Source organism: Somniosus microcephalus, unplaced genomic scaffold (assembly GCF_052327205.1).
Source record: "Somniosus microcephalus isolate GS21.2 unplaced genomic scaffold, FLI_Smic_1.0 unresolved_chr9, whole genome shotgun sequence".
NCBI classification, from domain to species: domain Eukaryota; kingdom Metazoa; phylum Chordata; class Chondrichthyes; order Squaliformes; family Somniosidae; genus Somniosus; species Somniosus microcephalus.
This window is the reverse complement of record NW_028225187.1, coordinates 20,671,971-20,684,410: the sequence shown is the minus strand read 5'-3', so window position 1 is coordinate 20,684,410 and position 12,440 is coordinate 20,671,971. Positions and strand designations below refer to the sequence as shown.

Genomic DNA, 12,440 nt, shown 5'->3' with positions numbered 1-12,440 from the left:
GTGTATGAGGGTCAGGGGTTAGACGAGGCAGTGTATGAGGGTCAGGGGTTAGACGGGGCAGTGTATGAGGGTCAGGGGTTAGACGGGACAGTGTATGAGGGTCGGGTTAGACGGGGCAGTGTATGAGGGTCAGGGGTTAGACGGGGCAGTGTATGAGGGTCAGGGGTTAGATGGGGCAGTGTATGAGGGTCAGGGGTTAGATGGGGCAGTGTGTGGGGGTCAGGGGTTAGACGGCGCAGTTTGTGGGGGTCGGGTTAGACGGAGGAGTGTGTGGGGGGGTCAGGGGTTAGACGGGGGAGTGTGTGGGGGTCAGGGGTTAGACGGGGGAGCGTGTGGGGGTCGGGTTAGACGGGGCAGTGTGTGGGGGGTCAGGGGTTAGACGGGGCAGTGTGTGGGGGTCAGGGGTTAGACGGGGCAGTGTGTGGGGGGTCAGGGGTTAGACGGGGCAGTGTGTGGGGGGTCAGGGGTTAGACGGGGCAGTGTGTGGGGGTCGGAGGGCTAGGGGAGGAGAGGGGCAGGCGGAAGGGGAAGGGATGGGAGGAAGTTGTCCCGACACTGAGCTGTCCCAACCCATTCTGCTCCTCAGGGACCCCTCGGTGAAACGCACCATCTGTAAACGCTGTTCCTCGCTCCTCGTGCCTGGAGTCACGGCCAAAGTACGGCAGAGAAGTAAGTTGTCATCGGGAGCGAGGCAAAGCCCAACCTTCACTGCCCCATTCCCTCCATCCTCCTCCCTCACTCTCTCTCTCTCTCTCTCTCTCCCTCTCTCTCTCTCTCTCTCCCCCCCTCCCTCTCTCTCTCCCCCTCCCTCTCTCTCCCTCTCTCTCCCCACCCCTCTCGCTCCCTCTCTCTCCCCTCCCTCCCTCTCTCGATCTTGCTCCCTCTGTCTCCCCCTCCCTCCCTCCGGGTGGATGGAGTTAAGATACAGATCAACCATGATCTCATTCACTCTTGGAACAGGTTCGAGGGGCTGAATGGGCCTTAACGTATCATCCGAAAGACGGCAACTCCGACAGTGCAGCGCTCCCTCAGTACTGGCACCGGGGAGTGTGGGCCTGGATTATGGGGCTCCAGTCCCAGAGTATATACATCTACCTCCGACAGTGCAGCGCTCCCTCAGCACTGGCACCGGGGAGTGTGGGCCTGGATTATGGGGCTCGAGTCCTAGAGTATATACACCTACCTCCGACAGTGCAGCGCTCCCTCAGCACTGGCACCGGGGAGTGTGCGCCTGGATTATGGGGCTCGAGTCCTAGAGTATATACATCTACCTCCGACAGTGCAGCGCTCCCTCAGTACTGGCACCCGGGGGAGTGTGGGCCTGGATTATGGGGCTCGAGTCCTAGAGTATATACATCTACCTCCGACAGTGCAGCGCTCCCTCAGTACTGGCACCATGGAGTGTGGGCCTGGATTATGGGGCTCGAGTCCTAGAGTATATACATCTACCTCCGACAGTGCAGCGCTCCCTCAGTACTGGCACCGGGGAGTGTGGGCCTGGATTATGGGGCTCGAGTCCTAGAGTATATACATCTACCTCCGACAGTGCAGCGCTCCCTCAGTACTGGAACCAGGGAGTGTGGGCCTGGATTATGGGGCTCAAGTCCGAGAGTATATACATCTACCTCGGACAGTGCAGCACTCCTTCAGTACTGGCACCGGGGAGTGTGGGCCTGGATTATGGGGCTCGAGTCCTGGAGTATATACATCTACCTCCGACAGTGCAGCACTCCCTCAGTACTGGCACCGGGGAGTGTGGGCCTGGATTATGGGGCTCGAGTCCTGGAGTTTCTACATCTACCTCCGACAGTGCAGCGCTCCCTCAGTACTGGCACCGGGGAGTGTGGGCCTGGATTATGGAGCTCGAGTCCTAGAGTATATACATCTACCTCCGACAGTGCAGCGCTCCCTCAGTACTGGCACGGGGGAGTGTGGGCCTGGATTATGGGGCTCGAGTCCTAGAGTATATACATCTACCTCCGACAGTGCAGCGCTCCCTCAGTACTGGCACCAGGGAGTGTGGGCCTGGATTATGGGGCTCGAGTCCGAGAGTATATACATCTACCTCCGACAGTGCAGCGCTCCCTCAGTACTGGCACCGGGGAGTGTGGGCCTGGATTATGGAGCTCGAGTCCTAGAGTATATACATCTACCTCCGACAGTGCAGCACTCCCTCAGTACTGGCACCGGGGAGTGTGGGCCTGGATTATGGAGCTCGAGTCCTAGAGTATATACATCTACCTCCGACAGTGCAGCGCTCCCTCAGCACTGGCACCGGGGAGTGTGGGCCTGGATTATGGGGCTCGAGTCCTAGAGTATATACATCTACCTCCGACAGTGCAGCGCTCCCTCAGTACTGGCACCGGGGAGTGTGGGCCTGGATTATGGGGCTCGAGTCCTAGAGTATATACATCTACCTCCGACAGTGCAGCGCTCCCTCAGTACTGGCACCAGGGAGTGTGGGCCTGGATTATGGGGCTCGAGTCCTAGAGTATATACATCTACCTCCGACAGTGCAGCGCTCCCTCAGTACTGGCACCGGGGAGTGTGGGCCTGGATTATGGGGCTCGAGTCCTAGAGTATATACATCTACCTCCGACAGTGCAGCGCTCCCTCAGTACTGGAACCGGGGAGTGTGGGCCTGGATTATGGGGCTCGAGTCCTAGAGTATATACATCTACCTCCGACAGCGCAGCACTCCCTCAGTACTTGCACCGGGGAGTGTGGGCCTGGATTATGAGGCTCAAGTCCTAGAGTATATACATCTACCTCGGACAGTGCAGCACTCCTTCAGTACTGGCACCGGGGAGTGTGGGCCTGGATTATGGGGCTTGAGTCCTGGAGTATATACATCTACCTCCGACAGTGCAGCACTCCCTCAGTACTGGCACCGGGGAGTGTGGGCCTGGATTATGGAGCTCGAGTCCTAGAGTATATACATCTACCTCCGACAGTGCAGCACTCCCTCAGTACTGGCACGGGGGAGTGTGGGCCTGGATTATGGGGCTCGAGTCCTAGAGTATATACATCTACCTCCGACAGTGCAGCACTCCCTCAGTACTGGCACCGGGGAGTGTGGGCCTGGATTATGGAGCTCGAGTCCTAGAGTATATACATCTACCTCCGACAGTGCAGTGCTCCCTCAGTACTGGCACCGGGGAGTGTGGGCCTGGATTATGGAGCTCGAGTCCTAGAGTGTATACATCTACCTCCAACAGTGCAGCACTCCCTCAGTACTGGCACCGGGGAGTGTGGGCCTGGATTATGGGGCTCAAGTCCTAGAGTATATACATCTACCTCCGACAGTGCAGCGCTCCCTCAGTACTGGCACCGGGGAGTGTGGGCCTGGATTATGGGGCTCGAGTCCTAGAGTATATACATCTACCTCCGACAGTGCAGTGCTCCCTCAGTACTGGCACCGGGGAGTGTGGGCCTGGATTATGGGGCTCCAGTCCTAGAGTATATACATCTACCTCCGACAGTGCAGCGCTCCCTCAGTACTGGCACCGGGGAGTGTGGGCCTGGATTATGGGGCTCAAGTCCTGGAGTATATACTTCTACCTCCGACAGTGCAGCGCTCCCTCAGTACTGGCACCGGGGAGTGTGGGCCTGGATTATGGGGCTCCAGTCCTGGAGTATATACATCTACCTCCGACAGTGCAGCGCTCCCTCAGTACTGGCACCGGGGAGTGTGGGTCTGGATTATGGGGCTCCAGTCCTAGAGTATATACATTTACCTCCGACAGTGCAGCGCTCCCTCAGTACTGGCACCGGGGCGTGTCGGCCTGGATTATGGGGCTCGAGTCCTCACAGCTGGAGTACTGTGTGCAGTTCTGGTCGCCTCACTATAGGAAGGATGTGATTGCTTTGGAGAGGGTGCAGAGAAGATTCACCAGGATGTTACCTGGGATGGAGCGCCTCAGCTATGAAGAGAGGCTGGACAGGCTGGGGTTGTTTTCCTTGGAGCAAAGAAGGCTGAGGGGGGACCTGATTGAGGTGTACAAAATGATGGGCATAGATAGGATAGATAAAGAGGAACTTTTCCCCTTAGTAGGGGGGTCAATAACAAGGGGGCATAGATTCAGGGTAAGGGGCAGGAGATTTAGAGGGGATTTGAGGAGGAACTTTTTCACCCAGAGGGTGGTTGGAATCTGGAACTCACTGCCTGAAAGGGTGGTAGAGGCAGGAACCCTCACAACATTCAAGAAGCATTTGGATGAGCACTTGAAATGCCATTGCATACAAGGCTATGGACCAAATGCTGGAAAATGGGATTAGACTGGACAGGGATGGATGGGCGGCGCAGACACGATGGGCCGAAGGGCCTCTTTCTGTGCTGTAAAACTCTATGACTCTTTGACTCTATATACATCTACCTCCGACAGTGTAGCGCTCCCTCAGTACTGGCACCAGGGAGTGTGGGCCTGGATTATGGGGCTCGAGTCCTACAGTATATACATCTACCTCCGACAGTGCAGCGCTCCCTCAGTACTGGCACCGGGGAGTGTGGGCCTGGATTATGGGGCTCGAGTCCTAGAGTATATCCATCTACCTCCGACAGTGCAGCGCTCCCTCAGTACTGGCACCGGGGAGTGTGGGCCTGGATTATGGGGCTCGAGTCCTGGAGTATATACATCTACCTCCGACAGTGCAGCGCTCCCTCAGTACTGACACCGGGGAGTGTGGGCCTGGATTAAGGGGCTCGAGTCCTAGAGTATATACATCTACCTCCGACAGTGCAGCGCTCCCTCAGTACTGGAACCGGGGAGTGTGGGCCTGGATTATGGGGCTCGAGTCCTAGAGTATATACATCTACCTCCGACAGTGCAGCGCTCCCTCAGTACTGGCACCGGGGAGTGTGGGCCTGGATTATGGGGCTCGAGTCCTAGAGTATATACATCTACCTCCGAAAGTGCAGCGCTCCCTCAGTACTGGCACCGGGAAGTGTGGGCCTGGATTATGGGGCTCGAGTCCTAGAGTATATACATCTACCTCTGACAGTGCAGCGCTCCCTCAGTACTGGCACCGGGGAGTGTGGGCCTGGATTATGGGGCTCGAGTCCTAGAGTATATACATCTACCTCGGACAGTGCAGCACTCCTTCAGTACTGGCACCGGGGAGTGTGGGCCTGGATTATGGGGCTCGAGTCCTAGAGTATATACATCTACCTCCGACAGTAGTGTGCGGTGTTGTTAATGGGCAATATTTTGTCTTATCCGTTGCAGAGCGGAGCCAACGCCTGACGGTCATGAGCTGCCTGACCTGCGGACTGACCAAGAGGTTCCCCAACAAGCCGGGCTACCGCCTCTGGGTGGACCGGCCCGAGTCCCAACTCCAGCCCCAGGCTCAGTGCAAGGCCCAGGGCCCAGCCCAGGCAGGTGAGTGCTCGGTGGGCAGGGGATGGGCGGGCACTGGACGGCTGTGGTGCCCATCATTACGACGCAAAGCTGGGTGGGCGTGTGTGCTGTGAGGAGGATGCCGAGAAACTCCAGTATGATTTGGACAGGTTGGGTGATTATACTGCATCTGCCCAATGTGGATAAATGCGAGGTTATCCACTTTGGTGGCAAAAACAGGAAGGCAGATTATTATCTGAACGGCAATAGATTGGGAGAAGGGGAAGTGCAACGAGACCTGGGTGTCCTTGTGCACCAGTCGCTGAAGGTAAGCATGCAGGTGCAGCGGGCGGTTAAGAAGGCAAATGGTATGTTGGCCTTCGTAGCGAGAGGATTCGAGTACAGGAACAAGGATATCTTGCTGCAGTTGTACAGGGCCTTGGTGAGACCACACCTTGAGTATTGTGTGCAGTTTTGGTCGCCTTATCTGAGGAAGGATGTTCTTGCCATGGAGGGAGTGCAGCGAAGATTCACCAGGCTGATACCTGGGATGGCAGGAGTGACGTATGAGGAGAGATTGGGTCGATTAGGCTTATACCCGCTGGAGTTTAGAAGAATGAGAGGGGATCTCATTGAAACTTATAAAATTCTAACAGGACTAGACAGACTAGATGCAGGAAGGATGTTCCCGATGGCCGGGGAGTCCAGAACCAAGAGCTCCCTGTCCCAGCAGAGAGAGTCCCCAGTCCCAGCAGAGAGAGAGAGAGAGCTCCCAGTCCCAGCAGAGAGAGAGTCCCCAGTCCCAGCAGAGAGAGAGAGAGCTCACAGTCCCAGCAGAGAGAGAGAGTCCCCTGTCCCAGCAGAGAGAGCGTGAGAGAGCTCCCAGTCCCAGCAGAGAGAGAGAGCTACCAGTCCCAGCAGAGAGAGAGAGCTCCCTGTCCCAGCAGAGAGGTCCTAGTCCCAGCAGAGAGAGAGAGAGAAGTCCCAGTCCCAGTAGAGAGAGAGAGAGTACCCAGTCCCAGCAGAGAGAGAGAGCTCCCTATCCCAGCAAAGAACGAGCTCCCAGTCCCAGCAGAGTCCACAGTCCCAGCAGAGAGAGAGAGAGCGCTCCCTGTCCCATCAGAGTCCACAGTCCCAGCAGAGAGAGAAAGAGTTCCCAGCCCCAGCAGAGAGGGAGCTCACAGCTCCAGCAGAGATAAAGAGCTCCCTGTCCCAGCAGAGAGAGAGAGAGCTCCAGTCCCAGCAGAGAGAGAATTCCCAGTCCCAGCAGAGGGGGAGAGAGCTCCCCGTCCCAGCAGAGAAAGCTCCCTGCCCCAGCAGAGAGGGAGAGAGCTCCCAGTCCCAGCAGAGGGAGAGAGAGAGAGAGAGGTCCCAGTCCCAGCAGAGAGAGAGAATTCACAGTCCCAGCAGAGAGAGAGCTCCCTGTCCCAGGAGCGAGAGAGTGCTCCCAGCCCCAATAGAGAAGGAGTTCCCAGTCCCAGCAGAAATGGACAGTCAATCCCCTCCAGGTGTCCCTCTCCCAGCCCCAGCAGAGAGAGAGGGAGCTCCGAGTCCCAGCAGAGGGCGATCCACTCTCGCAGGGACTGCCAGCTCCCATCCCGAGACCCAGCAGAAAGTCCCGCTCTCCCAGGGACTCCCGGCACAGCCCAGCAGAGGGCGATCCCAGCCCAGCAGAACGAGTGCGACGGAGGGCGAAATGGACAGTCAGTTCCCCTCCAGGCGTCCCTCTCCCAGCCCAGCAGAGGGAGTGCCACTCTCACAGAGAACTGGGAGCACAGCCCAGCAGAGGGAGCTCGTGCCCCACAGGGGGCGGGCGAGGGACACCAATCAACGGCTCAGAGAAACAATCTCGGTCACAGAGAGAACCGTCCCCGAAACACGGCCTTGTACATGAATCACAGAGAGTTAGCATGCAGGTACAGCAAGCAATGAGGAAGGCAATTGGCATGTTGGCCTTTATTGCAAGGGGGTTGGAATATAAGAGTAAGGGAGTCTTGCTACAATTGTACAGGGCCTTGGTGAGACCACACCTGGAGTACTGTGCACAGTTCTGGTCTCCTTATCTGAGGAAGGAGATACTTGCCTTGGAGGCGGTGCAGCGAAGGTTCACTAGATTGATTCCTGGGAAGAGAGGGCTGTCCTATGATGAGAGATTGTGTAGAATGGGCCGATACTCGCTGGAGTTTAGAAGAATGAGAGGTGATCTCAATGAAACATACAAGATAGGAGCAGGAGTCGGCCATTCGGCCCCTCGAGCCTGCTCCGCCATTCAATAAGATCATGGCTGATCTGATCCTAACCGCCAATCCACTATCACAGAACCATCTCCTGAATCGAACAGAATTAGACACACGAAATAGGAGCAGGATCAGGCTACACGGCCCCTGGGCCCGCTCCGCTACCCACAGGGCCATGAACGATCCGAACCTAGACTCATGTCCAAATTCCTGCCCGCTCCCCGTAACCCTTAATTCCCTTTACTTCTAGGAAACTGTCTATTTCTGTTTTAAATTTATGTAATGATGTAGCTTCTACAGCTTTTTGGGGCAGCATATTCCATGGACCTACCACCCTCTGAGTGAAGTAGTTCCTCCTCATCTCAGTTTTGAAAGAGCAGCCCCTTATTCTAAGACTATGCCCCCTAGTTCTAGTTTCACCCATCATTGGGAACATCCTCCCCGCATCCACCCGATCCAACCCCTTCACAATCTTATATGTTTCAATAAGATCGCCTCTCATTCTTCTGAACTCCAATGAGTAGAGTCCCAATCTACTCAACCTCTCCTCATATGTCCATCCCCTCATCCCCGGGATTAACCGAGTGAACCTTCTTTGTACTGACTCGAGAGCAAGTATGTCCTTTCTTAAGTATGGACACCAAAACTGTACGCAGTATTCCAGGTGCGGTCTCACCAATACCTTGTACAACTGAAGCAATACCTCCCTATTTTTATATTCTATCCCCCTAGCAATGAAAGCCAAAATTCCATTGGCCTTCTTCCCTTGATCCGTTAGCCTTAAGAAATATATCCAACTCCTTCTTGAATATATTTAATGAATTGGCCTCAACTGCCTTCTGTGGTAGAGAATTCCACAGGTTCACCACTCTCTGGGCGAAGAAATTCCTCCTCATCTCAGTCCTAAATGGCTTACCCCTTATCCTTAGACTGTGACCCCTGGTTCTGGACTCCCCGACCATTGGGAACATCCTTCCTGCATCTAGTCCTGTTTAGAATTTTATAAGTTTCAATGAGATCCCCTCTCATTCTTCTAAACTCCAGCGAGTATAAGCCCAATCGACCCAATCTCTCCTCATACGTCATTCCTGCCATCCCAGGTGTCAGCCTGGTGAATCTTCGATGCACTCCTTCCGTGGGAAGAACATCCTTCCTCAGATAAGGCGACCAAAACTGCACACAATACTCAAGGTGTCGATGAGTTGAGGTCGATGATCAGCCATGATCTTATTGAATGGTGAAGCCATATGGCCTACTCCTGCTCCTAATTCTGATGTTCAAATGGCCCGCAGAGATGGAAGGAGAAAGCTCTCGCCTTCCCCAGACCCCGGAGCATCAGCCTCAACCACTCACCTTCCAAGGGCAGTCACTGGCTGGTCGATTTGTGCACAGCAGGATCACACAGAGCTCATTGAGATCCGGAAGGGACATGATTGGGCCCGAGGACACCAGGGAGAACTCCTCCCCCCTGCTCTACTGCCAATGGTGGCCGTGGGATCTTTTACGTCCACCTGAGAGAGCAGACAGGGCCTCGGTTTAACGTCTCATCCGAAAGACGGAACCTCCGACAGTGCAGCACTCCCTCAGTACTGGCACCGGGGAGTGTGGGCCTGGATTTTGGGGCTCGAGTCCTAGAGTATATACATCTACCTCCGACAGTGCAGGACTCCCTCAGTACTGGCACCGGGGAGTGTGGGTCTGGATTATGGGGCTCGAGTCCTAGAGTATATACATCTACCTCCGACAGTGCAGGACTCCCTCAGTACTGGCACCGGGGAGTGTGGGCCTGGATTATGGAGCTCGAGTCCTAGAGTATATACATCTACCTCCGACAGTGCAGCGCTCCCTCAGTCCTGGCACCGGGGAGTGTGGGCCTGGATTATGGGGCTCGAGTCCTAGAGTATATACATCTACCTCCGACAGTGCAGGACTCCCTCAGTACTGGCACCGGGGAGTGTGGGCCTGGATTATGGAGCTCGAGTCCTAGAGTATATACATCTACCTCCGACAGTGCAGCACTCCCTCAGTACTGGCACCGGGGAATGTGGGCCTGGATTATGGGGCTCGAGTCCTAGAGTATATACATCTACCTCCGACAGTGCAGCGCTCCGTCAGTACTGGCACCGGGGAGTGTGGGCCTGGATTATGAGGCTCGAGTCCTAGAGTATATACATCTACCTCCGACAGTGCAGCGCTCCCTCAGTACTGGCACCGGGGAGTGTGGGCCTGGATTATGGGGCTCGAGTCCTAGAGTATATACATCTACCTCCGACAGTGCAGCACTCCCTCAGTACTGGCACCGGGGAGTGTGGGCCTGGACTATGGAGCTCAAGTCCTAGAGTATACACATCTACCTCTGACAGTGCTGCGCTCCCTCAGTACTGGCACCGCGGAGTGTGGGCCTGGATTATGGGGCTCGAGTCCTACAGTATATACATCTACCTCTGACAGTGCAGCACTCCCTCAGTACTGGCACCGGGGAGTGTGGGCCTGGATTATGGGGCTCGAGTCCTAGAGTATATACATCTACCTCCGACAGTGCAGCGCTCCCTCAGTCCTGGCACCGGGGAGTGTGGGCCTGGATTATGGGGCTCGAGTCCTAGAGTATATACATCTACCTCCGACAGTGCAGCGCTCCCTCAGTCCTGGCACCGGGGAGTGTGGGCCTGGATTATGGGGCTCGAGTCCTAGAGTATATACATCTACCTCCGACAGTGCAGGACTCCCTCAGTACTGGCACCGGGGAGTGTGGGCCTGGATTATGGAGCTCGAGTCCTAGAGTATATACATCTACCTCCGACAGTGCAGCACTCCCTCAGTACTGGCACCGGGGAATGTGGGCCTGGATTATGGGGCTCGAGTCCTAGAGTATATACATCTACCTCCGACAGTGCAGCGCTCCGTCAGTACTGGCACCGGGGAGTGTGGGCCTGGATTATGAGGCTCGAGTCCTAGAGTATATACATCTACCTCCGACAGTGCAGCGCTCCCTCAGTACTGGCACCGGGGAGTGTGGGCCTGGATTATGGGGCTCGAGTCCTAGAGTATATACATCTACCTCCGACAGTGCAGCACTCCCTCAGTACTGGCACCGGGGAGTGTGGGCCTGGACTATGGAGCTCAAGTCCTAGAGTATACACATCTACCTCTGACAGTGCTGCGCTCCCTCAGTACTGGCACCGCGGAGTGTGGGCCTGGATTATGGGGCTCGAGTCCTACAGTATATACATCTACCTCTGACAGTGCAGCACTCCCTCAGTACTGGCACCGGGGAGTGTGGGCCTGGATTATGGGGCTCGAGTCCTAGAGTATATACATCTACCTCCGACAGTGCAGCACTCGCTCAGTACTGGCACCGGGGAGTGTGGGCCTGGATTATGGGGCTCGAGTCCGAGAGTATATACATCTACCTCCGACAGTGCAGCACTCCCTCAGTCCTGGCACCGGGGAGTGTGGGCCTGGATTATGGGGCTCGAGTCCTAGAGTATATACATCTACCTCCGACAGTGCAGCGCTCCCTCAGTACTGGCACCGGGGAGTGTGGGCCTGGACTATGGAGCTCAAGTCCTAGAGTATATACATCTACCTCCGACAGTGCAGCGCTCCCTCAGTACTGGCACCGGGGAGTGTGGGCCTGGATTATGGGGCTCGAGTCCTGGAGTATATACATCTACCTCCGACAGTGCAGCGCTCCCTCAGTACTGGCACCGGGGAGTGTGGGCCTGGACTACGGGGCTCGAGTCCTAGAGTATATACATCTACCTCCGACAGTGCAGCGCTCCCTCAGTACTGGCACCGGGGAGTGTGGGCCTGGATTATGGGGCTCGAGTCCTAGGGTATATACATCTACCTCCGACAGTGCAGCGCTCCCTCAGTACTGGCACCGGGCAGTGTGGGCCTGGATTATGGGGCTCGAGTCCTAGAGTATATACATCTACCTCCGACAGTGCAGCGCTCCCTCAGTACTAGCACCGGGGAGTGTGGGCCTGGATTATGGGGCTCGAGTCCTAGAGTATATACATCTACCTCCGACAGTGCAGCGCTCCCTCAGTACTGGCACCGGGGAGTGTGGGCCTGGATTATGGGGCTCGAGTCTCTGGAGTGGGGGTTCGAATCCACGACCTTCTGACTCAGTGATACCGACTGAGCCAGGCTGGCCGCCAGCGGGCGGTTATTAATTTTCGACACGCCATGTATGCTCTCGCTCTCTCTGCTATTTTACGCAATGGCTCTTCTTCCCCTTCAGGTCAGAGGCCGCAGAAGTCGGACGCGCTCGAATGTGCCGGGGAAGAGGCAGAAGGGACCTCCGCCAAGAAGTGATTGAGGGCAAAATTGGGGGTGGGGTTGCACAGTGAGTGACCCTTACCCTGCTGAATAAACAGTGACTCTGTACAGTTACGCAGTGAGTGACCCTTACCCTGCTGAATAAACAGTTACACAGTGATTTTGAACACCTCTATCAAATCTCCTCTTAACCTTCTCTGCTCCAAGGAGAACAATTCCAGCTTCTCCAGTCTCTCTTCATAGCTGAGGTCCCTCCTCCCTGGTCCCATTCTGGTCAATCTCCCCTTAACGTTCTCTGCTCTAAGGAGAACAACCCCAGCTTCTCCAGTCTCTCCACATCACTGAAGTCCCTCATCCCCGGTACCATTCTGGTCAATCTCCCCTTAACCTTCTCTGCTCCAAGGAGAACAACCCCAGCTTCTCCAGTCTCTCCACATCATTGAAGTCCCTCATCCCTGGTACCATTCTGGTCAATCTCCCCTTAACCTTCTCTGCTCTAAGGAGAACAACCCCAGCTTCTCCAGTCTCTCCACATCACTGAAGTCCCTCATCCCGGTACCATTCTCGTCAATCTCCCCTTAAC

The 12,440-nt window shown here is 55.8% G+C and overlaps 1 protein-coding gene across 4 annotated transcripts in view; it reads left to right on the top strand.

Annotated features, from left to right (window-relative positions):
* The window catches only part of rpp21 (ribonuclease P subunit p21), an 18,482-nt gene extending 6,465 nt beyond the window's left edge, over positions 1–12,017 (top strand). For all 4 annotated transcript variants that reach the window (XM_085979599.1, XM_085979602.1, XM_085979601.1 and 1 more), the window contains exons 4-6: positions 587–669; positions 5,226–5,378; positions 11,820–12,017. In XM_085979599.1, coding sequence (XP_085835725.1) covers positions 587–669; positions 5,226–5,378; positions 11,820–11,893 — 310 coding nt within the window. In that variant the 3' untranslated portion in view covers positions 11,894–12,017. The remainder of the gene's footprint in view (positions 1–586; positions 670–5,225; positions 5,379–11,819) is intronic.
* Positions 12,018–12,440: the final 423 nt, after the last annotated feature.